Source organism: Centroberyx affinis, unplaced genomic scaffold (assembly GCF_046629955.1).
Source record: "Centroberyx affinis isolate AG114_WGS23_722 - 3 ecotype Tasmania unplaced genomic scaffold, CSIRO-AGI_Caff_v1 ptg000774l_1, whole genome shotgun sequence".
In the NCBI taxonomy this organism is placed as follows: Eukaryota; Metazoa; Chordata; class Actinopteri; order Beryciformes; family Berycidae; genus Centroberyx; species Centroberyx affinis.
The window spans coordinates 410977-437781 of record NW_027279382.1 but is presented as its reverse complement, the minus strand read 5'-3'; the positions used below and the strand labels follow the sequence as shown (position 1 = coordinate 437781).

Genomic DNA, 26805 nt, shown 5'->3' with positions numbered 1-26805 from the left:
ATGGGAGTGCTCATGTCGAAGAAGCAGCAGGTGGAGAAGGTGCAGAAGTGCAGTGCCGTAGTCTCCGCTTTCCAGCAGGGCGTGAAGGAGCGCCCGGCCCCAGCCAAGCCGACAGAAGGGTTTGCGGAGGAAGGAGAAGGGCCTGCCGAGACCGCGGCCAACTCCAACGAGAAGAGCGGCGAGGAGGCGGAGCAGGGCGAAACAGACAACAGCGCCGGGCCCTCCACCTCCCAGCAGGCCTCGGCGCCGGCGAGGGATGAGTGCAAGGTCAACCAGGAGGCTTGGTCCAGGCTAAGGGACGGGAAAGGAGTGGAACCCGAAGATCTGGACAAGAGCCATCAGCTCACGCCCCCGGCTTTTGTGCGGCCCAAAAGGGATGCGGATGACGACCAGCTTGTAGAGGTGGAGCTGGGCAAGAGAGAGCAGGTACGGGCAGAGGCGGCCTCAAGGCAGCACTTCTTTGAGATGCTGTGTCAGCGTTCCAGACAAAGAGCGGCTAAATGCTCCCTAATATCTCGCATCAAGATTTCACAGCGAGGGTATTATTTGAGTGTTATGCAAATCTAATTGAGAACCAACCGTCTAAGGAATAAAAAAAAAAAAAAGGTCTTTTACTTTGACAAAACACGTACTTTATTCTTTAATAAATCCCCAAGTCCCAGGATTAAAGAGATGTCTGTGATATGTCAAAGAATCGCCATGGCAACAGCGGCGAATTATCTCTTTTCTCCCCTCAAGTTAGGCATGATGATAAAGCTATTCAGCCAGGCTATACAGGGACTCTTGAGCTTTATCTAAACACCCTTGGCGAAGGTGAGGAAGTGTGAGTTTGAAATAGTTTTTTTTTTCTGTAAAGCCAGTTATATTTCCCGGACACACACACACACACACACACACACACACACACACTCGCTGTGAGGTGTGTTGTTTGTATGTGAGGGCTCTCCACGGCGAGCGTCTTGTGGGCGGGATCGGAGAGGTCGCTGTATCCGGGGCTTTTGCCGACAAGCAGGAGGTGGACGGGGTTCACGGGTGCACCGACAAACATCAGGCTTTTTTATTTAGGCGATACCTGCAAACAGCACGCACTGCATTGGGACCTGCTGTACTGCTGATGCTGCACTTCAACAGGAGGTGGATGAAATAAAAAGAAAAGTGTCTCTCTCTGCAGTAATGAAAAATGGTTTTGTGTTTGGGGAATTGTGAAAGGTTGAGTCGGGAACAGTAACGCCTGAAATAAGCTTACAGCTGAAGAAAAAGAGAATGGTACCGAAATATTTTTACACAAGTACTGCGCTTCAGTACAATTTTGAGGCACTTTATTATTGGCACAGCATTTTTTCTGTAGACACTTAACACTAATTTAACTTAACTAATTTATCAATAATACTTCTAACACTAGAATATTTTTACTTAATAGAATATTGAATAGAGGACTTAATTTTTGATTGCTAATATATCAGAGTATTTCTACTTTTCTTAAAGGATTTGAGTAGCTACTTTTTCCATTACTGTAATAGATGTTATATCAGATGTAAGTAGAAGGCAGAAGTAATATCACTGGTTTTTCAATGAACATTAAAGGCCCAATCTGTAATTGCAGTATGGCGCCCCCTGTTGAAACTCTGTCGCCCCACTACTGGCATTGTTTACATAGTGATTTATTGATTGAATGCAGGTTTTCTCTCTTTTAAATTCATATTCTGATCTTTAAATATGATGAATGACGGAATCTTAGAGATAAACATAATAACTGTGTGTATTTTTAACTGTGTGTAATGTATGTACTGTAATCAGTGGAGTAAATCATACCTGCATTTTGATTATGGTGGGTTAAGAAAGTTCCAAAAACCTCCAAAAAGTTTCCATTTATAATTCAAACTCTTCTAGATGATGAACAAAGTAAGTTCTTTAAGTAATAACCATAAGTAATAACCATTGGGTAGGCCTACAGTTTGTTAGTCTTCTATTGTTTACCTATCTGATTGTATGCCATATCCCTTTACCTCAGTTGTGTCTTTGTTTGGTTTCATTTGGTTTAATTACCTCCGCCAAGGAGGTTATGTTTTCGGTGCCGTTTGTATGTTTGTTTGTTTGTTTGTCTGTTTGTCTGTTTATCTGTTTGTCTGTTAGCAGGATTACGGAAAAACTACTGGCCCGATTTCCATGAAACTTCGTGGAAGGGTGTAGCATGGGCCAAGAAAGAACCCATTAAATTTTGGAGCGGATCCGGATCCGACTCGTGAACAAGCAATAATAGCACAAACCTTGGTGGAGGTCTGCGCTCTCCGAGTGCCCTTCGAGCTTAATTTCATTTGAATCCCAACTTCCTGCCCCGCAACATCCATTTTTCTTTTGCAAGGCCACCATTACAAACTTGAATTTGTTTTTAATTGACCTTCTTGGTTAAATAGAAGTTGAGAAAAATAAATGAAAACACCTTTGAAAAGAGAGGCAACCACCGCTGAAGGCAAAGCAAATCCAGGGAGATAATGCTTTGCCAATAACAACATTTATAATGTGAGCTCAAGATTAAAGAGGTTTTGCCGCAGCAGTATCTTCGATCAACGGTGATTTGGACAGAAATCTTGCTTTTTTGGCATCATGCGGAAATAATTTTAGTCATTTTTTCTTTTTTCCTACAACTGTTTTCATTAATAGAATAATGACCACAGTTATGAATCTTGCAGAGAATAATTATCCATTGGGGTTTTCTCAACAAAAGATAACTAAAATGTATGTAGGGTTTTACAACAAAATTTGTCAGGTTATCTCAGCTGATTCTACTAAAAAAGTAGCTTTGTATTTTCAGGCCCTTCACAAAAGTCCTGTAATTATTGGTATTACTGACAGAGTGACTCATAGACAATTGACAGCGGACCATTTCTTGTCAAGTGGAAATCTCTCGTTTGACTGAAAGTGTTTAAATATTTGACAGCACAAAATGTGTCATATTTAACAAAACTGCTGACTTTTGAGCATAGCCAGAGCATGTAGGCAGACTCTTTTTACTTTAAGATAAGCTGTCACTGAGTAGGCTTGACGAGGTCGTATCTCATGATGTGTTTACCCCCCTCCCCCCCGAAACTTGTGCTGTGGCAGTGAATTAGAGATGCAAACAGCTATGGGAGAGAACTGACTCTGTCTTTGTGTGGCTAACCACTGGAGCATCACGCAATCATCTCCACTGGCTTGACAGCTGAGTGCATCCTGGCTGTAAATTCAGTCTAGAGGGAAGAGCCAGAAGTTCGGACAAGGAATGACATTGAACAGATGTTAGAGAGGGCACACACATCACTTCTCGTGTCAGAGGCAGTGCTGCCTTGAATGAGAAGTTAGTGTGGATCAGTCACTATTCCATGGTATCACTTGAGCTTTAATAATTCTTATTATCTCAAATTGCAATGAATGGGTGAATGATCTATCTATCTATCTATCTATCTATCTATCTATCTATCTATCTATATACACTACCAGTCGAAAGTTTGGACACACCACATTTTTCTTTATTTTTACAATTTTCCACATTTTAGAATAACAGTAAAGACATCAAAACTATGAAATAACACAAATGGAATTATGCAGCGACCAAAAAAGTGTTAAACAAATCAAAACTATCTTATATTTTAGATTCTTTAAAGTAGTCGCCCTTTGCCTTGATGGAAAGGCAAAGGCTTTGGAAAGAAATTCATACATAGGCATCAACGTCATGATTTATATTTGTCTAAAAAAACAAGACTAGGTCAAAACCTAGGATATGGCTGGACCGTGTATGAGTGTGCCACGTGCCACGGCCGACCAATGGTGTAACTAACTCCGCTGTTGACAGGGGTTAAAGTGGGATTTGGCAGGTGGGGGAACCCTGTTTCGGAGGGGGGGGGGTTCAGAAAAAAATAGTAATTTAAAACAAATTTCCTGCATTTGTAGGGGGGGTAGATACATAATTGGTGGAGGGGTCAGAATGAAATAGTAATTTAAAACAAATTTCCTGCATTTCTACACCACCTAACCTCTTGGATTAAGTCAAGAAACAGCAACATATTATATATATATATATATATATATATATCTATATTACTTGATTTCAGCATCGAGGTGCTTACATTCATGATCTTGCATAGGCATACTAACCTAAAAAACCTATTATTGGGAATCATGAGAAAGTTTCAGAGCGACAGACACAGAGCGTCCCCGTAACCATAGCAACTCACTCTCACTCCTGCCTGCGTGCGCACGGCGCGCGAGGAGAGGGAGAGACAGAAGAGCCGCTGACTGAGATTACTCTGAGCAGCATGCATGGGAATAAATTACAATATAATAATAATATAATAATAATATAATATATATAATAATATAATATAACAATTTGTGTATATTTCTCGCTATTCAGATGGTCTGAATAACTCTCTGCTGCACGGTGCTGCTCTGTCTCGTCTGTCCTGCTGTCAGTTTCCTTTTTTCACGTCGCGACGTTATCAATTATGAATTTGTTTTTCACTGCGTGAGAAAATAGACTTGTGGCGTGAGAGCGTGTGAAAAATGTCAATTGCGTGAGTCTCTCAGTCAGTGCGTGAGAGTTGGCAGCCCTGTGAACTCGCTTGTCATTATTATGTATGAAACTGCCAATCAGATTTATTTACTTATTAATTGAAGGTGCCGGAACGCCAGATCGTTCCGGCCCACTTTAACCCCTGGCTCTAGACTGCTAATACAGAATAATAGTCCATACATCCATACTGATCGTTCCAGCGCGTCCCGTCTCTCTCTCCACCGCTGTCGTCTCCACCCACGGCCCGCATTGATCCTGCCGATCCAAGCGCCAGGCGCTCTGTTACCCGTCGGTGCCGAAAACGCTGTTCGCCGGACACTGGGGGCGGATTGTCGTCGGGACCCCGGCCGAAATCTCGGCCGGATCATCGGGAACAAATCGGCGCCCAGCTAGCGGCACTGGCCGGAACCGTGGCCCCGGGAAACTTCGGAAGGTCGGAAATAAGCCCTTGGCGTGATGAAACCTCCATGCTTGTTTGTGTCTCTCTCAGAACAGAGGGGCTTCAGGTGGACTGAGCTCACGCATATGCATCGAAATAAACGGTGATATGATATAGGCTAATTGTATAGATTCTACTTTAACTTCAGCTTACATGCATGATATTGGTCAGCCTGCTTACTGTGTGGGAGAAACGGGCTCCTGATCTCAGCGGAGAAACTAGACGGCGGAAAAAACGAAACTTAAATTTCTGGCTCTGTGACCCTATGATGTGCCACGTGCCACGGCCGACCAATGGTGTAACTTGATCACTCACTCACTCAGTCAGTCAGTCAGTCAGTCAGTCAGTCAGTGACAGACATTCGCGTTTGTAGGGCTGGCCCCGCTGTTGTGGTCCAGCCAAAAACTAAATTTAAAGCATTTAAGCAGAAGCCGTTAGATCAAAATGGCTTTAAGATAATGAAAAACATAGTAAATTCAATCAGGAGTGTCCAAACCTTTGACTGGTAGTTTTTATACACAGACTCTAGTTTAAAATATGCTTCCTCTTGATGTTATGAATTTCAGAATGAGGCCAAAAGCGAGCCCGCAGGCAGTTGGGAGGGATTATCTCTCTCTTTGTCCACATAAACTCGGGACAAAACCCCTTATTTGAACCTTTCTTCAATTTTCTTTGCTTTGTTCTGCCTTTGCCCCAGCGAGTCTAAACGTTTCGCTGATCAGCAGTTCGTTCGCTGATCTCTCGCTCCTCTCTCTCTCTCTCTCTCTCTCTGTCTCTCTCTCTCTCTCCCAAGCCGCCGAGCGATGAGATGTGTGACGTGTGTGAGGTGTGGACGGCCGACGACCTTTACCCCTGCAGGATCTGCACACGGGTGTTTCATGACGGCTGCCTGAGGGAGCTTGGATACCTGCGCACCGAAGCCTTGCAGGAGATGAGGGATATAGCCCACACTGTCACAGGCTGGAGCTGCTACTACTGCGTAAGTCTGCAACAACACTCGCTGGAAGCAAACACAAATGTTTACAAGAGTTTACACGAGAGGTGGGAAGTATTTTTCAAGATTTTCAAGTCTGTACTTTTCCTTCACTTAAGACTTTTTACTTTTACTCGCTCCATTTCAAAAGGAAGAATCTATACTTTCTACTCACTCCATTTTCAAAACAGACTCGTTACTCTCGGGAAATCATCAACTGATCAAGAGCCAAATGCGATTGGCTGCTTGTTCAGCAAAGCGACACTAAAAAGGAGGGAAAGAGAGGAGAGAGAGAGAGAGAAACAACACGAAGGAGAGAGAGAGGCAACAAGAGAGCCGAGAATTAACGTTAGCGAATTGAGCTCTTTCTCATCTGATTCAGAGGCTCTACATTAGAAATTACTTTTTTAGACGACTACTTTTACTTTCACACTTTAAGTAAATTTAAGACCATCTAGCCTACTTTTATGCATTGACTTGGGTAAATGATTTGAAATACTTTTTACCAGAATATATTGTTATATGAGTACTTGTACTTTTACTTGTGTAAAGGAATTTGTGTACTTCCATCTCATGCACACACACAAAGACAATAGGTGATGGATACACCCGGTCTGACAGCTGTTATTATGCTGCACAGCTGTTAATACGCTTCAGCTGTTTATCGTGCAACAATTTCAACTAGATTTCAAACAAAAGTGAGGCAATGTTGTAGTGGGTTGGAAGAGTTTTCAGTGTTTTTTTTGTTTTTTTTTTAAAACAATGAAACAAAAATGCCCGGATTCTCATCAAGAATTCCAGGCAGATGACTCTCTGGTGATCATCGCCCTGTAAGAGGCTAATGCAATCTGTTTTAATTCAAGCATAAACAGCAGAAGAGTGCTTTTGCTGGAGAACACTTCAGAGTGGAGTAGGGGCTTCTCTCTCTCTCTCTCTCTCGCCAGCCGTGAGAGTTGAAATCATTTGCCAAACCTGAGTTAGGGAGAGGGATGTTTTCACACAATCTGCGAGAGGACAGTGAAAGGTCTTCTTTCTCTGGCTGGTTCCCTCAGCGTGTGAGGAATGGGGGTGTAAGACAAAGGAGGAGACAATTCAGAGAGAGAGAGAGAGAGAGAGAGAGAGAGAGAGAGAGATGATTTATTTAAATTGAGAATTCCAGTGTTCATAGCTGAAGAAACAAGCTATTTTGTTAGCACGTTAGTCAGTTGTCACAAATCCCCCCCTTCTGCCACCTCTGACATTTAATTTCACACAGGCACTGGGAACCGATGCTGCTGGCAGATGGGCTAAAGTTTTCCTCAAAGTTGATTTGCAGGCAGCCTTCAAAGCAGGCACGGCTCAGTGGCGTCCAATCAGATGAAGGGACTCCAAGGGTGTGTGCACACCGGGGACCTGTCTTTAAAGCACTGGCTTATGTTTTTTTCCTCATCATTTTCACTTTTAAGAGGGCACCGGTGTGTGATTCTGACAGAGCGAAGCGCCAAGCGTGTATTTAGCACTAAGGGCGCGTTCACAACAAGCATGTTTGGGGCGGTTTATTCGAACTCTGGTGCTTTTAGTCCTTCAGTGTGGTTTGTTTGGGCAGGTGAGAATGATGGCATTCAGACGATGCATCGATGCCTGAAAATGTGCGTCTCGGCCCTCTTCCAAGTGAGCTTTGGTGCGATTCGTTAGGAGTCGCGCAGTTTTCATGGATATAAGGACACGGATGTTTACATCTGATAGCAGGCAGTTACTCATACTTAGAAAGACTAGCAAAATAAAATGAAGCGAGGGCAAACCGCGGTCTCGGCTGACTCATATTCATATTCAGCTAATTCTTTGGCTAGTTCTGACCTGATATGAACACCAGAGAAGGGGAATTACAGCAAAGAGTGCAGACAAGTTAAAGCTGGTTTGTTTTGACTCCCTCTGCTGCCAAAATCTCTAGCCTGGCAGGATGACAGGTTACCAAAACTCTGTCCAATAAACGAGCTGCTTGTGAGTCCATGTGACTTTTGCTTAGAGGCCTTGGTTCACTTGTAACTGGGCAGTGCGAACCTAAACGAACCAAATCCAAAAAGGCAACAAAGAAGAAAACCAAAAACCAAAGAAAACAAACTGTAGGTGTGATCACACCCTAAGAGTGCTGAGTGGTAGATGTTAAGAATATTACATTTTAAACAATAGAGCACTTCCCAAACAATATGAAGCTGCAAACAATATGAAGCTGCAAACAACATGAAGCTACAAACAATATGAAGCTGCAAACAACATGAAGCTACAAACAATATGAAGCTGCAAACAATATGAGGCAGCCTGGAATGATATAACACTGCAACTAAATCAAATTATGAATCAAGCGCATCATTATCAACTCATGCCTTGTCACTTAGCGTCTTTAAAGGAACTTTATGTAAATGGTTATTTATGCAAGCGGCCTAGAATGTATTGTTATTATTATTTTTTATTCCCTAAGGGCTTTTTCAATCTTAGAGAAAATACTTTCCAGATGTTGTGGCTTGTTGTGTAAATCGGTTAAGCACTTTCAAGGTCACCTTTTTTGTGCTGTTATGAACTGAAGGAAAAGTTCGTTGAAAAAAAGTTTTGGACATTATTTTGGAGATAAGAATATCATCAAAACATCCAGGGCAGATTGTCAATTTGATTGCTGTGCATACAATTGATGTTTCTTGGTGTAATGCTTGGTGAACATAACAAATCACATTACTGTATTTCTTAGACAGATTTTATGACTTAGAGAAGAAGGTAGGAACAGAATAAAGTCTCCTGCTGGTGATAAACAGATATATAGATATATGGCTGAGAATATAGGCAATCCCAAAAGCATAGTGGTGATGCCTAATTATGGATTTGCTTCAGTCGGTGCACCATGTAAATAAAACAGAAGTGTCTGTAACATAACTAAATTCAGCACTATTCTGATTAACAAGCTGACAGATCCACATGGATATTGACATTGGCATAGAGCCAGCAAAGGAGATAAATCAATATTTATCATCATTATCATTAGCCTGTTGTTTTGATTCTCATCTAGCTTTTTAGAACAATAGACAGACAGATAAATAGATTCCAGGTGGGAAGTTGTGGCTTCGTCACCAGCCCAATAAGATAGACAGCATAATAAAGCAAATTATAATAATGCAACAGAATATAAAGACACATTAAAATATATGTAACTCTGGGGCATTGACTAAGTCACATATTTACATATTTCACAGTATTCACAGCTCCAGAGTGGACAGATTGTGCTCAGCTCCTCCTTGCTGGCTGAAGCTGTAGAAGAGTAAGAGAGGAGAGAGAGGAGAGAGAAAGAGAGTAGATTACATATGCGAATATGACAAAGCAGTTCTCAACAGCCTCCCAGATGGCTATGAGGCTAATGCTGCTGCTGATGTGGGAGGAGGCACAAATAAATAATCACGAATAATCCACCTGAAGTGCTGCTTGGACCACCGGAGTATGGATGAGCCTAGGCTGGAGGCAAGGCTGGAAGAAACTAACCACATTCACTCCAGTTACTGCACTTGAGTAGCTTTTTTGTGTACTTGTACCTTTTTGGAGTATTTTTTAAAGTCGGTAATTGTACTCAGCTACATTTTAAATCACATCCATTACAAAATACAAATGTTGTGGCTCTCCATAAGCAACAGAAACCGGACACTCGTAAACTGGCCAATAAGTGGAGCCTTTTGCAGTCAACAAAGAATAAACAAAGAACAAAGAGTAATCTGGTTTTACTTTCTTTGTGCATTTTATTTAGTTTTCCAATTAAAATAATCAAATTTAAACTCTGTCCTCTCATTCTTTTAGAATCACATGGGAAAAATCACAGCTAACAACGTTCCCTTTTCTAAAAAAAAAAAAGTAACTTTTACTCTGAGTACATTTTAAATGAGACACTTTTTACTTTTACTTCAGTAGATTTTTACACCAGTACTTTTACTTCTACTTAAGTAAAATATCAGCAAAGTAACAGTAGGCTACTTCTACTTGAGTAGGACACTCTTCCCCACCTCTGGCTGAAGGTGCTGTCCAACATCCATGCAAATACCCTTTTCTCTACTACTAACACAGTCCAGAGCAAGACAGAGCAAGACATTCTCATGAGCTTTTTGATCATGAGTTTGACCTCTCGGCTGCAGCAAAGCACAGTGGCCATGAGGATCTGATAAAACATACATAATTGCACAAGTTGAAAGACCAAAGACTCCTCAAGAACAATGACTCTGTTCTTTCCTGTAAGCACGTTGTCCAAGTGGAGCCGGAGGTATTTGCAGGTCTGGACCAAGTCGACATCCGCCTGATACAAAGCTTTCCTCCAGGCTTCTGTAATAATCCTCTCCTGTCATGCTGAGTCTCCTGGAGTCATCTGAGAACTTGTGTAACTGACTCGACACGCCGTTTCATCTGAAATCCGAGGCCTGGTGGGTGAACAGGAGAGGTGACCAAATGATTTCTTGGGGTGCTTCTGTGTTATTCGGTAGCAGTTTCTGAAATTAACTTTTTGGCTCCAGTGCCAAGGGCTGGTGAGCCAAAAAAAAAATATTACATGCCAAGAATAATTTTTACCAGCCAAAATAATTAATACGCATTTTTCACGAAAACATTTCACCATAACTATTTTCAATGCTATTTTGTGTACAGAATCAGGTCCTGTGTGAAACATTCAATAAAGAGACAAGAGCAGATTTACATATAATTTTTTGCCTGTCACACCTGTGTCACCACATGGGGATAATGTTACATTTCAACTAACTTTAGGCTAATTAACCATCCAAACAACAGAGAAACTGGAGGAAAAACTTGCAGAAGCTAAGACGCTACCATTTTGATTTGATTGGCTCACAGGGTGTGTACAGTGGCCAGTAGGGACAAAGTTTGAAAAAAGGCGAAGACGAAAGACTGTACATAACCAAGAAATTCAAATGTTATCGCCTTAAAAAGTTCCCGGCCAGTGTGGCATTTGAACCAAAAAATGACAAAGGCTAAAGTAGATTACCAGGAGCTTGCATACATGTTGGCGCCTGGTCTCTTGAAATTTTGTGAATTACTTGCTCCATGCACAAAAAGACAGAGAAATACTTTTTCCCGCAGCAAAAGGATTATGTAAGGGAGTAGAAACAGAAAGAAACATTGGAATAGTGCAGTGGAAAATAAAGGTGTGGTGGTGGGTGTAAACATCTGCCTTCAACTCCAGTGACCCGTGTTTGATTCTCAACTCATACTGTACCATGAACATTTCTACTGTGAGTTTTAATTTAACATGTAACTGTTGTGTCCACAACAAGTAATCTGGGTTTCAGAGTTTGTGCTCATTTTATGAAAATTTATGAGACTGTGTTGACTGTTGTCATGCTACTTTGGCTAAGTCCATCTTCCTCACTGGTAGAAATAGCTGGAAGCTCTTTGAGATGATCCCGAAACCACAACTCTGTTCCACATACCTTCTGAACAACATTATCTTTGCTTTCTTAAAGTTTGCCCATGCTGGACTTTTATGTGTGGCTTTGATAATTACATAATTGCTACCAAGAGCAGCTACCCAAGGCTGAGTATAAAACATCAAGAGAGAAAGCATGGGTTTTTTTTCCAGAAAGACACCAAAAGCCCTCTAGTGGCCCGTCTAAGGTTGCACTCTGTGTTGTAGTGTTGTATCTAAATATTTAAACAAGCACGCAATTTGTGATGCGCTGCAACTAGCTTGGTGGTCCAGGAGGGACCAGGACAGCCAGGACATTTGAGGGGAAATCCAGATCACGGGGTGGGGCTTATGAAAGGAACTCCTACTCAGTTCTAGCCACCAAGCATACTGCTTGATATTTACCAACAGTAGGCTACATTCTCTCTCTCTCTCTCTCTCTCTCTCTCTCTCTCTCTTTCTCTCTCTCTCACACACACACACACACACACACACACACACACACACCACGCACCGGCCTACATACACAAACACATACAGAGAGAGAGAATTCAGTGTATTCAGTCATTATTGACAAGTATTAATTTTCATGATTGATGCCCAACAGTGGGTGCACATTCGAGAATGAGGCTGCAGCTGTTTGAAAGAGCGTAGGCCTACATGTTGTGAGGGAAGCCAGCATGCATGAAAAAATTGTAAACTGACTCAGTCGGGATTAAAACCCAGGATTTCCAGTATGGCAGACATACGCTTTACCAGCCAAACTAAACGCAGCAGTCAGGCTTATACAGTTACAACTTTGGGACCAACCGACTGACTGAGTGACTTACACACTGCAAAAAATATCCCTCTTAGCAAGTCATTTATTCAAATATTGACTCTCAAACAAATGAACAAATTTACCAGTGGGATGAGATGATTTCACTTGTTCCCAATGCAAATCAATTTGAAGAATTTTGTTGAAGCAAGTGTCATTTTCTTGTTACTAGTCGAGTGATCTGCTTTATTCTGCCTTGTTTCAACATATTGCCACTTGTATTAAGGAAACTACATTGGACACAAGTGTGATTATCTTACCTGATTAGCAGAATGTTTTATGAAAGATTAGATTTTAAGACTGAATATGAGACTAAATGTTGTTAAGATGGCCATTTTTTGCAGTGATACTAGCTGCTGGTGGCTGGTGGCAGCTAAAAAAAGAAAAGTTAAGTGGGAGCATCCACTTGCATCATCCAGAGCTAATCCCCCTGCAGGAGGGACTGTGTGGTGTTGAAGGCAATGCAAAAAAAAAACAAAAAAAAACCCAACTTGATTTCTCACCGTGCTTCCAGCTTTATGCAAATGCGAGTATGCCCTGTGGAGCAGGTAGCAATATTAGTGCCGCTTTTCTATAATTGCTGTGGACACTGGGGTACCACTTCTTGTGCAAGATGATTTCCATAGTGGTGCCAACCGCTGCTGCAGTCTGCATGACGGGTTGAAGAGATGCTCCAGGACACCGCCCAGCTGGTTGGCACACATTTTTTAGTTTCCTGTGGCTGCTGTAATCAGGCTCTGTAGCCTTGTTTGTGTGGAGCCTCCTCGTTTTCAGGCTGGGGATAGGTGGATATAGTGTTGTTGGGGCGGCAGCGGCAGCAGACTGTATTTGTGTTGAGTTGGGGCATTGCTGGGGCACAGGAATTTGTGCTAATACCTCTCTTTGGTCAGTCCTCTTTCCAGTTGGCTGCTCCCAGCAACTGGAATGAGCTGCAGAGACTTTGAAGCTGGACAATTTTATCTCCCTCGCTGCTTTTAAGGACTACACTGTAAAAAAAAAAAACGTCCAGTCATTTAGTCTCATATTCAGCCTTCAAATCTTATTTTTCTTAAACCAAGAGAAAAATTCTGCCAGTGAGGTGAAATAACTCCACTTGTTTCCAATGCAGCTTCACTTGTTTCAGGAATTTTCTAGAAATTAGTGTCAGTATCTTGATACAAGTCATAATAAGGCAGATCACTGCACTGCTATCAATAAAATGACACTTGATTCTACAAAATTCTTGAAGCAAGATAGGTAGATAAAGATAGATAAAGATAAGATAGATAAGCAAGTTGATTTGCATTGGATAAAAGTGAAATTATCTCACCACATTTGCAGTTTTTTTCACTTGTTTTAAGAAAAGTACAATTTTAGGACTCAATACTCAAGTGTCAGTATCTTGATACAAGTCATAATAAGGCAGATCACTGCACTGCTATCAATAAAATGACACTTGATTCTACAAAATTCTTGAAGCAAGATAGGTAGATAAAGATAGATAAAGATAAGATAGATAAGCAAGTTGATTTGCATTGGATAAAAGTGAAATTATCTCACCACATTTGCAGTTTTTTTCACTTGTTTTAAGAAAAGTACAATTTTAGGACTCAATAACAGAGTAAATGACTTGTAGAGATGGAGATTTTTTGCGGTGTACCTAGTTTACCCTTCTTCTTGTTTACCGCTACATCAGTGTTGTCAGATCCAGTCTCAATCAACAAGCTCTATCATCAAATTATTAAAATAGAGATTTTTTGCAGTGTAGGACTATCAGCGATTTCCACACCTGAAGCTGCATCCCAGCCCTGCAACTGCCCAATCAAATATGTCTGTTCGGTGTTCTGTTCCCATACTGTGTTGGTTTTTCTCTGCCTCTGCCATGTATGTATTCCAAATCATGGTTTTTTAACATGTGTCTGGATTGTTTTTGTTGCTCAGCCTCCTTTGCTTGCTTTATTATTATTTTTTTCTTCAAGAGGTCCTTTCCTTTTGTCATTTTGCCAGGCCATCATTGTAAATAAGAATTTGTTCTTAATTGACCTTCCTGGTTACATAAAGGTAAAAAAAACAAAAACAAAATCTACTACTACTGAAGAAATGAACCAGTTATTAGCCTTGTCCCAGTTACCGTCAGGTGCAGATCCACTTACCTCACCCCCCTCCAACCATCCTTTGTATTTCTTCACCTTAAGTTGTGTTCCAACCTTTTTCTTCAGGTGTTCTTGCCTTTTCCTGTATTCTCTTCTTCAGCTCCCTGCCATTTCCCTCTTATTAATTTTTTAAGTCATTGATTATCCCTGGTTTAGTTTCGTACTTGTATGGTGCAAGTAATGGCAAACTCACAAATGTCACACAGCAGGCCGGTCACCAGTCAATAGACTTGATCTTTATGTCATAACATGCATGCACCATGCATCTGTGTACACTTGTGTGCGCGCACACACACACACAGACACACACACACACACACACACACACACACACACACACACACACACACACACACACACACACACACATACACACACAAACATACTATACCTACACTATACCTACTATTTTACACACCTTCGTAATGCTGTAATCCATGCATTCTTCATACCTTTATCCATCTATTTCTACTATATATTTTTGTGAAATTGTTGGTTGAGTAGTTTTACATAACCCCTACATGCTCCGTTCTTATTTGGATTTACTTTTTTCTTTAGTATTGTTTTATTTTATCTTGCAATAGTTTGAACATTGGTAGGGGAATCCTTCTCTCTGAATATCCCTCTTAAGGTTTCTTCCATTTTTAGTTTTTTCTCATCCTTAGTTGAGGGTCTAAGCTTGGTGGTTGTCGTTTTCATTTATTGTTTTCATAATGTGGCCGTTGTGAAGTGCTTGATTAATGGCTACACTTGACTCGACTTGACTCAAATTTCCCAAAGGGATCATTAAAGTTTCATCATGCCTCTTATCTTATATCTTTTGTATGATAAATAATCACGCCATTGCCTCCTATGACTTCTCCAGCCCATGAATTTACTGATGTTTACACTGGAGCCACAAGAGGCTGGCAAGAGAATTATAGATTGCATAAATCTTTACATTAGACTTGTATTGGTAGTCTATTTCAGCTCCCATAATGCAGGTTAATGATTTAATCGAGATATTTTGGCAGCGGCAGCAAAACAATAAACGTCATCTGTCCACCATAAACCTGTGCCTCGAGGAATTGCACACATCACGGACCATTATCCGCTTCGGTTTTGAATGTCTGTCAGCCCGCATATTCTGTCAAGTTGCTAATTACACAGATAGCAAATCTGCATTCTCTGCACACCTGCAGCAGAAATCACCTTAATGGAAGTTATAATGTGAGTCCGACCTGACCGGCTCTATTCTGGCTGAAAAGCGCACTAGGGAGAATTGGCAGTTAGACGAATGAATAGTTAGAATGTGGTGAAAAGTCACGCTAAAAGACCCCAGTTTTTCCCTTCTTATCTCCACTTAGACATCTAATCATGAATAATGTCAGTCAGTTCTTTTGTGAGCGATCGTTAGTTTGCAGACAGAGAGCACATAGGAAAGGATAGGGAAATATAAACAGCAAATAGGGATAACAAACACAAAATGATAGGGAAATTTAATCCATTAATTTACAGATAAATAAGTAATATATACAGTACAGCCAAACCAAAAGGCATATAGGTGTACTGCACAGCATACAGGCTTTCAACTGCCTGCAACTGAACACACACATAAACATTCAAGCAGAGCCTATAATACTGGAGAGATAAAGTTGTCCAATAAAACCTTGTCCTTGAAACCTCAGGAACCGGGCTCCACTCTACTCTGCTCATGTTTTCTGAATTAGTCCATCCTTCAACCTACAATCCTGTGAAGATTTATTAAGTGGGGCTTGGTAGCAGCTTTGTTACCAAAAAGGCAGAATTAGAAAGATTTTGAATAGAAAACATATATTCACATCCCATAGCTTCAACCTAAATATAGTCTGAGCAACATATGTTATACAATTTTGAACAAATATGTGCTGGTAATGCAGTTTAGTTCAAATGAATCAAAGGGTGTATATGCATAGTATCTTTTATTATAGTTATTTTATTGTAATTATATTTTATATTATTGTAGTTTTTCCTTTTTTATTGAATTTTCTTTTCATTTTGATAGCAAAGAGAACTTTGTGTTCATTTCAGACATAAAATGGCAAGTAATTGAAATCAATTTGTTGCACAATTAAATTTGTTGCAAAACAAAGTATGCAAAAGCTCAAGGTGCACATAAACATCTGGTCATAATTATACCTTCCAGCCTAGGCTGTTTGAGTTTTGCTCATAGGAATTTAGGACAAAACCATTCACCCGGGGTCTACTACTGTCCTTTTGTAACATGATTTATATTTTAACATTATGTGGAAGCGTATAACTAGTAATTCTGGCCTGACTCTCTGGACAGCAATGAGATAGCCCCAACTCCAATTGAAAAGGAATGAGAATAAATATCCATTTTGAAAAGCTTAGCCAACATGAAAGAATTAGGCCAATTAATTAGACATCAAGGATTCTTGCCTGTAAACTTAATGAAAAACAGAAAACACAAGAATCATGTTTGAAATGGTAGACAGAAATGTGAGGCAAACTCATAGCTTTAATGACAGAAGCATTCTGTAGATGATATGCAAATATTGTTTATAAAAAATGCAAATGTAAACAAACAGCTTACAACTTCAAAAATATAAAATTCAATCAAAATTCATAATCATCTGTCCCTCTAAGATAAAATGTAGTTTAATCATCATCATTACCTAAAGTAAGAAGGCTAAAGTAGCCTACTGAAACACAGTAAACTAATGAAATAACTACTGAGATTTGAATTTAAGTTTTAAGGCCAGTTTTATGAGGATCAATCACATCACAGATCTTCAGAATTACGTTTTTGGTTTATAATATGAAACTTTTGCAGACTCAAATATTGATTTTGCACTTACATGCCTCAAAAGAACCATGACTATTCATGTGCAGTTTTATGGAGCCAGATAAGTTAGGACAGCCCTTTCTAATACTAATAATAGAATTATGAAGAGAATGAGAGAGTAGGAGAAATGTAATAGCTGCTGAAATGGCTTTAAAATCCAGAATTTTGTAAGCTTGTGGCTAATTGCATATGAGACTCGTATGAGATTCACTCTGTATAATTAGAGCACACTCAATTATTAAACAGCAAGTAATGCACTATCATCCTGTTGGCCACCGAAGCCCTCCACTTGACTACAGAGGAAATTGTATGAGCTTCCCTTTTTTCTCTCCTTATTAAGTGCGATACCCCCCTCTACCCCACTCTACCTCTTTCTGCAGGATAATTTGAATCTGCTCCTAACAGAGGAAGAGATGTACAGCCTTATGGAGACCTTCAAGCAGTGCAAGATCATCCCAGGTGAGTCGCTGAAGCATGAAAATAATACAGGCCACCAGCCAACTGTTGGTAACTATTGGCGGTCGCTGGTCTGTCAGTTCGACTAACCATTTTGGCAGTTTGGGAGCTCTTGCTTAATCGCTATCTTCTATAATTTAAAACATTTCAGCAGCAAAGACATTAAATTCATGCATGAATCCCCTAGCTACCTGTTTCATGCCCCACTGCCGGTGGCATTTAGCAGAAGAAACAGACTAAAATGACTGGTGATCATCAGTCAGAAATGTATTCACTTCACAGAGAAATGTACTGCACACACATCGTTTACATTCCTCGGAGGGAACGATCGCTATTACATTTTTTATTGGATTGTTCACTTGAAGTTATGCCATTATTTTCACAACCCTGTCTGCCTCCAAACGTGTGGTATTATTATTATTATTATTCTGCGGTTCAGATGGAAAGGAATCAATGGGAGGTGGTCTTGCCTTTCTAAGAAATGAGTCACCATAAGTTAATTATATCTGGAAGACCGCCTGGTGACTAATTAGGTCTGATGTGATGAATTGCCGCTTGCCGCCGTAGAGTCGTGCCTGGTGTCGGATGAGCTGCTGCAGTACCGCCACTTTGCGTCCAAGCAGCAGTTTGAGAAGGACCTGACCGACGAGCAGGAGGAGGAGGTCCTGGCCCAATTTGCGGCGCTGGATCCCGAGAAGAAGGGGCAGATCGAATGGTCCGACTTCCTCTACTTTGAGTCTCTGACGGTGCTGAGGAAGTTACGCACAGAGGTACAGATGAAACAGGAGATGGATATATTCAGAATAATAACAAATAGGCTTAAACACGGCTTAGTTTTTGTAAGTGATCTTGGCTGTTCAAGTGTCTGGCAAATTCAATAAAACCTGGAAAAGAATAGATTCCAGCAAAACTTGCAGTACTGAGAACAAATAACCAACGTGTTTCGGCTTGTGGCCTCCATTAGGGTTTCTAAAACAATATATCTAAAAGCCTATACTGTATACATAAGCACACTAAAATCGACCAATAGGAGCCGTACAGGAAAAATCAACCAATAGGAGCCCTACAGGAACAGAGGATGTGGTCATGTGACAAATGGCACATCACCACATCCTCTGTTTCTGTAGGGCTCAATGAAACTAAGTGTTAGTAATCTATGGGTTGTTATTTCCATTGTCTCTTATTCTACTGGTTGATTTTAGTGTGCTTATGTATATATATATAGGCTTTTAGATGCGTTGACAAGGTGGGTGCCAGTTGTGCCAAAATACTTTTTCATCAATTAAATCAGACCCAAATTATGCAGTTCAAATATTTGAAACCAAACTTCGCTGGTTGGCCAAAACACACTCTAATCAACCTAGAGGTCTTTAAGGTATTGAAGGATGTAGGAACTTGGGTTCAAAGAACACATCTTGTTAATGTTAGTTTGATAAAATGACTCAGAGCAAAATGTAACCTAAACTCTGGCCTGTGTCCAGCTCCCTGCATAGCTCATTTTTATGTTCTCTTGATCACCACATAAGGGTTTGGATTTCATGCTTTAGTGTCCTGGCTTGGGAAACTCTTGAGGAGGCAGTTTGCAGGCGCTGAGCATTCTAATTGGATTTGCAATTTGTGGGCTGGACTGTGGGCTATGAAGCTATTAACACCACATGGGCCAATGCGAGTGAAGCCGTGCTTGCAGATTACGTCAGACGGTTTGCTAATGTGATTGAGAATGATTAAGGCTGAAAAAATCTGCCCTAAATATACTCTTGCTAGGCCCCTAAAATCACAAAACTCAAAATAATAGCTGTGTTTCATGAGTGTGCACTGCAAAAAACCGTCCATCTTAACAAGTCATTTAGTCTCATATTCAGTCTTCAAATCTTTTTTTTTCTTCTGAAAACAAGAGAACACTTCTGCAAATGGAGTGAGATAACTCCACTTGTTTCCAATGCAGTTTCAGGAATGTTCTAGAAATGAGTGTCAGTATCTTGAAACAAGTCAGAATAAGGCTGATCACTGTACCACTATCAAGAAAATGACACTACAAAATTCTTGAAACAAGTTGATTTGCATTGGAAACAAGTGAGATAATCTAACCCCACTGGCGGATTGTTTCACTTTTTTTAAGAAAATTATGATTTTAGGACTCAATAATAGACTAAATGACTTGTTAAAATAGAGATTTTTTGCAGTGTAATTGAATGAAATGAAAATGAGTGATTCAGAGGGTCAGATACAGGCGACCTAATCTAACACACTGATTGGATATTGTTCTTTCTCCCAGAACTCACTGGTGCATCTGTTGACTGCCAAGGAGAGGGACAGTGCGCGGTCAGTGTTTCTGGGTCTGGACCAGGACAAAGACGGTCTGATCACCGGAGCAGAGACCCGCCAGGCCCAGCAGACCTGGTTCCACAAGCTTAACAAAGAGACGCAGTCCTGCAATGTGAGGTGAGCACAGCATGGGAAAGCCAAAGAATCTGGTTATTTCTATGCACACAAGTACAGGAAACATTAACACCAGACCTGCAAAAAATATGCAGCTACTTTTTTATCTCGCTTATTTTACAGACGAGTGGGGTTTAGACAATCGCAGAAAAGCATTTGGCAGACAATTTAGTATCTGACTCTGTGACTTACCTGACATAATCTGAATTGCCTTGATGCAAAAACCCAACCATCTGAAACTACAAATAGGTTAAAGCAAATAGTAAGAATTATTTGAAACTACTGTATCGATCACACAGGCATTTCATTAAGTATCAGACAAACTGGAACTTTACGATTGATATAAATTCCTCAGTCCGATTCATATATCATCAGACGTAACCTATGGAAACAGATGCAGAGTTTCTTTATGTTTTTATGTCAAATCTGTGCAATATAATTTCTTCTATATCACGCTATTAAGTAGCTTTGTTTGCTTTGTGTGCAGGTAGGGAATATAAACCATTAAAACACTCTCTGACAGTTTAGACTGAGCAATTTTATCTGTCTGGCGTGAGTTAGGGAAGTCTGGAAGACTCATCTGTATGCGAAAGCCAGCTGGCAGAGGAAAGCTGTTTAGGCTGCTTAAGGAAGGGAGCGAACAAGAAAGAAGACTGGAAACAAGATAACAAGCTCTGTTCTTTTCTCATTATATATGCTTCCTCTGGTTGGCATAATCCATCGTAGCAATATCCATTTTTATTGCTACGCAGATGACACACAGCTTTACTTATGCATCAGACCAAACGACAAATGCAGTTTGGACAGCCTTCTGAAGTGAAAATAAAGCTATTAGATATATAAGATTTCTCTCAGGCTCCCACCCTGCAGGAACCCAAACCAACTTACAGTTAGGAACCTTGTTGTTGTCTTTGACTCTGAACTAAATTTAAACAAATGAAGAAATATGTCCAGTTCTCTGTTTAATTAAGAAACATAGCCAAAATTGTCCATTATCCATGCATTTGTTTCCTATAATCTTGATCATTGCAACTCGTACACATGTTGCAGTCAGACACTAATCCTTGATCTCCATATTCTTCAAAATGCTATGGTGAGTCTTCAACCTCAGCCTAAAAACATGATCACATCACTCCAGTTTTAATGTCTTTAAACTGGCTGCCAGTTTTTTGTTTACTTTTACTGGTTCTTGCTCCTTCCTACATCATTGATGTTTCAACCCCCATATGAACTGGAGTGTAGCATGAACTCTTTGGACAACAGCCTCGTAACCATTCCTAACCAAGTCCAAATTAAATTAAATTAATTAAATTAAAGGGCAATTGTGTTTTTGCTACTTGAGCCCCTGTACCCTGTAGACTTTGGAATGACACTACTGAGAAGAGGCAAACAAAATCAGTTCCTTTCTTCAAATAACTTCTTCTAATGCACTTTATAGACTTGCATATGTTTAGATTTTATTTTTTGCATGCTTTAAATCGTGTTGCGTTGTGGTATTTTTAAATAATACTAATACTACTTCCAAAACTACCACTACTAATAATAAATAATTCCTGTTATTCTTATTTTAAATTTCTTCATTCATCTGTAGGTTTTTTTTTTCCCTTTACCTTTAGGCATCATTTCATGTGTCTGCTTTTCTGACTGTGAAGCACCTTGTAGCTTATTAAAGTATTAAATAAAGTTCTTATTAAGATAGTTGGCTATGTTAATGCCCCTGAATCGATTATGGCAAAGCTGTCACATTAGTGTCCATAAACTGGGGTAGCCTTTTGGTCTGTAGAGCTAGAGAGGCTGACTAATAACCGGTCAGCTACTGATTTGATCCCTGAGACCGACTCCTGTGTCAATTCAATCCCCAGGTATATTCCAGATATATTCCAGCTGGCAACTGGAAGGCTTGATATTTCATTTATGGTACTAACCTGCGCTGCCAGCTGGACTCTAGATGTGCTTCACTGTGGCTCTGACCTCTGATGAAAGTGTAGGGGTTATGTGTGTGCATATGAGGGATATATCACCTTGTAAAGTAAACTCATGAATATTAATAATAATAATAATAATAATAATAATAATAATAATACATTTTATTTCTATAGCACTTTTCAAGCATAGAGCAAAGTGCTTTCCAGAAGAAAGAAAGATAAAATTCAAAAATATAATATTTAAAACCGAAACATAAAATGCAAGAGCAAGGATAAAATACAAAAACATAATGATAAAAACAGAAATCTAAAATGCAAAAACAGTGGTAAAAACTAGACAGAGCACTAACATGTCAGGAGCACCACTATCAATCATTAGCGAAAGCAGTTCTATAAAAATGGGTTTTAAGGGGAGATTTAAAAACAGGGTCTGAATCAGCAGACCTAATACTGTGTGGGAGGCTGTTCCAGAGCCTGAGGGCCGTCACAGCAGAGGATCGATCACCTCTTGATTTTAACCCAGACTCTGGGACAGCCAAAAGACCGAGACTGGCGGACCTGAGAGGCCTCAGGGAGTCAGCAGCTCACTGATATATTCAGTGTGAATCAGTTACAACAGGGGAACTCAAAGGGCTACAAGGTGCTACAACTGTTTGGTTCAACAAGTCTCGTTTGGTTTACTGTCAACCTTTAGATGTCCGTTTGTTTGTTTGACCTTGCAAGTAGCTGCCAGGAACTTGGGAGTTGATTCTGGGTTGAATTTTGAAAAACAAGTCCAAGGGTTGTTGTTCAGTCTTGCTTTCATCAACTAAGAAACATCTCTAAAATTAGGTCTTTTCTAATACGGAAAAAAGTTATTTATGCTTTTATTTCATCCCGCATTGAATACAGCAGCCAGGCTTTTGACTAGAACTAAAAAGAGAAGACCATTTAACTCCCATTTTAGCAAACCTACATTGGCTTCCAGTTGATTTTATATTTGATTTTAAGATTTTATTAATTACTTTTTAAGCAATAAATGACTTCGCCCCAGCTTATATTGCAGAGCTTCTCCCTTTGGACAAAAACATAGCCTTATTCACAGACAAAGCTCTTTTTACTTCTAGACTGAAGTTAAAAGGTGATCGAGTATTTGCAGTTAAACTAAATACGAATGGCTGACTCTATCTTCCTTTAAGTCACAACTGAAACACACATTTTTACAAACTTGCTTTTATCTCTTAATATTTATTGTATTGTTGTGTTGTTGATCTGTTTTCTTCTGGCCTTTTTTGTATTCTTTCTTTTGTTCTTTGTTCTCACTTGCCGTATGTATTTTTTTCTGTTTTTATACCAGGACTTTGTAACTTTGGGCTGTAGAAGTGCTATAGAAATAAAGTTTATTATTGTTGTTGTTTTTAGCACTCTTATCTGCATGCAAAACAACAAAGGGTATGTTAGCTTGAGGAAGGGATGAGGAAAATCTTATTATACTCAATGCAGGCGTTCTTCTATCACTGCACTAATCACTGATTTAATAATTTGTATATCGTGCTTTGCTGAAAGGGAAGATAATTTTTGTGAATCAAACTGGAAATAAAGCTTTCATTAAATAATAAAAACACACTAAACTACAATTTTAACATAGACCATAGATGAAATCAGGGGCAAGAAGGAAATGTGTTATTTTATAATTTATTCTGTAATGCCACTCAGAAGACTTTTGTGGGCCCTTAGTCACCCGCTGGCTGCATGTTGAGTATGACTGAATTGCTATTATTAATAGTAATAACTTGTCATGTCTTGTACTTGGTTGCCTCTGCAGCAACTGGAAGAACTGTTCTTTCTCTTGCTGAGTTTAGACTGTGGCCAACACGGGGGCTTTGAGTCTCAATAAGGAGCTGCCTATTTATTTTATTATTTTATTTTAGCTTTATTTCACCACAATCTATTTGATCCTGCTAGTCTGCACTTGGTGATTAAAGTGATTCTGATTCTGATATAAGGTATCATGTACAATATTGCATGATACGTGGGATATTAAAGAAATTATTATTTCACCCATATCAGTATAACACCCACACTCCGCACCTCATCAGTATTAATGAATGGAAAAATAGGCTCTGATTGACTCTGATGAGGTTAAATTTGTTTTGTGTGTCTCACTGTGTGTGTGTGTGTGTGTGTGTGTGTGTGCGTGTGTGTGTGTGTGTGTACGTATGCGCATATGCATGTGCTTGTTAGTGCATATAACCTCTTGTGCTGTGTTAAATATCCTATCCTACCATTCCATCCCCCTCACCTCTTCGACGTGCGGCAATACCCCACAGACTCATGGGACTGTGCTCTCCTATGAATTGTGGGTGAGTGTGACTCAGCACTGCATGGCTTGCCTCCTTTTTCCTCACTTCAACACTCTGCAATCCTCAAGTATTCTCAGACAGCCCCTCGATTTATATTTCATCTGTCATTTAACCCTCGCTCTACAAAACAGAAGCCTCTAACGCCGAACTAGAGCTCTTGTAAGAATACGACAATCAAAGCCAGCATGCATAAATGAATGAAGTTTAATGAACAGAATGCCATGTTTACTCTAAGAGCCCTTCATGTGATTATGCCTTGTTATGTTGAGCCGTGGTTAAGACACTTGCTGGCCTCTCATTAGAGGGATCAAAAGAAAGGCTTTTGTTCTCTTTGGGGAGGCTTCACTGTAAAAGAAGCATCGCTCGTCAGTGTAAAGAGGACACTGTGGGCCAAGAGGGCACGAGTGTGTATTAGGTCACGGTGAAGCATGCATCCTAATTCACACTCATTAAAGACAAGCTAGCTAATGAGTCAGAAAAGTCTCTTCCCTTTGGTCACTAAATTACAGAGCTTATGTCCAACTACACTCTTTAAACACGGCACACACAGAAAAATAAAGGTGCGAACTGGAACCGAAAATGGTTCTTCGGAGTGATGCCATGTAGAAGAACCATTTCTGCTTGCACAAAGAACCTTTCAAGAACCTTTTAATATCCCAAAGAACCATATGGGATATTTTACGGTTCTTAAACCTGCATTATACAACAGTTAGTTCCGGTCAAATAATTTGATTGGACAAGAGCCATTCCATATATTGTGCAATTGCAAATGAGGCTATACAAGGACAGATACACAAAAACACAATGCAGGAGTCTAAGTAAAGGAGTGCAGAAATGGTTCTTTAAAGAACCTTGATCAGAAATGGTTCTTCTATGGCATCACTCTCCAGTTTGCACCTTTTATTTTTCTGTGTGCAGAGAGTGACGATGAAAAGGACTTTTTCAAGGAGCCATCGGTCAGTGTTTCTAGCAAAGACCTTCACTTGAGCTCTGAAATATCAAAAATTCATGACTTATCTAAGGTGTGGAAGACAGCCATTTTGTTTCCACTGAGATATAAAGTAACATTGCCTTGCTCTATATTTGTACACGACCTCTTGGAGTCGACATTAATCACGTTTCAGAGCAAGGGAACGTCTTGTCCTTTACTAAACATTTGTATTAAGTAACCCATATATCTGGCGGTCTATTTTTTTGTTGTTTGTCCCTTGGTGCAGTATAAGCCATGTGGGCCCCATGTGTGAGAGCAGTCCAGTCAGCTCCGGCAGTGAGAGGAGCAAGTCTGATGACAACAGGTTTGTCTTCTTCTTCTGTTTTTTACATGTTTGTGTGTGTGTGAGGGATCTGTTTGCGTAAATCTCTTTTACTCTTTATCTCTTCAAATATGTGTTTTTTTGTCTCCCATGTGTACTTTTGTGTTGCATATGTGTACATGTATGCCTGCGCATGTGCACATACAGTAAGCATGTGTGGTCATCACAACATGATCTCATAAAAAAATGTGAAATGAGCACGAACTCTGAAACGCAGATTACATGCTGTGGACACAAATTATGTGACATTTCCTTTCCTCCACCACAAGACATTTTCAGCTAAAGGTTGGCTAACGGTTAAGTGCAGGTAACTGAAGCAACTTTGGTTAACTTTAGGCATGTAAAACAACTTTGGTTAAGGTTTGGTTTAAGGTTATGGTTAGGCAACTGAATGAAAAAAGCATCCGCACACTCAAATCTGTGCAAGAATCATTTATAATATGCAAGCTTTCGGTCAGAGACCTTCTTCAAGGCATATGGTTAGGCAACTAAAACAACTTGGTTAAGGTTAGGGAAAGGTTTTGGTCATGGTTAAATAAGGAAACCGTATGCTAAAAATGTAAATTTCACAAAGACATTTCCTTCATACAGGCTGGGAATTGAACCCCAGTCACCAGCATCAAAGGCAAACTCATCCACCTATCCACCACCCGACCACAACACCTTTACTTTCCACTGCGCTACTTCAATGTGACACAACTTCCTGTTTATAGCCATAGTCTATATGCTAAATATATATAGTCTATTTCACGTAACCATTTCATACTGGGAACATGTCATTTTAACACTTTAGGTGCCACCAACACATAATTTGGTGTTAACAAGTCGTGTTCATTTCACATATTTGTGTGAGATCAGGTTGGGTTATGAAACGTACCAAATGTTCACCCACACAGTTCCATAATGATGATGATAATATCATGAACGTAACCCTAACCTTTCCCTCAGTTTGAGACCTTATGCATAACTCTAACTGTAGTTACAGATGAAACAAATCTTTGCAGTGAGTGATTTTATGAAGATTTTGGACATTGTGGCTTGACTAGTAAGTGAAACCCTCTCTGTATTCATCAGGCCGGTGACCTGGGCAGACTTTCTAAAGGAGAGTGCCATCTATATTGTGGCTGCCCGGCCCAATAGCTCTGCCATGCACATCCGTCTGCCTCTATAG

General features: G+C 40.1%; 1 protein-coding gene across 1 annotated transcript; it reads left to right on the top strand.

The window, feature by feature from the left end:
- On the top strand, positions 1-26805 carry phf24 (PHD finger protein 24). The gene is made up of 7 exons (XM_071520167.1): positions 1-426; positions 5782-5967; positions 17540-17618; positions 18183-18385; positions 19891-20057; positions 25539-25616; positions 26709-26805. The coding sequence occupies exons 1-7, from the start codon at positions 1-3 to the stop codon at positions 26803-26805; spliced, it is 1236 nt and encodes a 411-aa protein (XP_071376268.1).

Excerpts from the sequence above, each read along its gene's own strand:
- phf24 (XM_071520167.1), top strand. The coding sequence starts at position 1 with ATGGGAGTGCTCATGTCGAAGAAGCAGCAGGTGGAGAAGGTGCAGAAG. Across the intron at positions 18,386-19,890 it reads TGAGGAAGTTACGCACAGAG|AACTCACTGGTGCATCTGTT; the intron begins GTACAGATGAAA and ends TCTTTCTCCCAG. Across the intron at positions 20,058-25,538 it reads ACGCAGTCCTGCAATGTGAG|TATAAGCCATGTGGGCCCCA; the intron begins GTGAGCACAGCA and ends CCCTTGGTGCAG.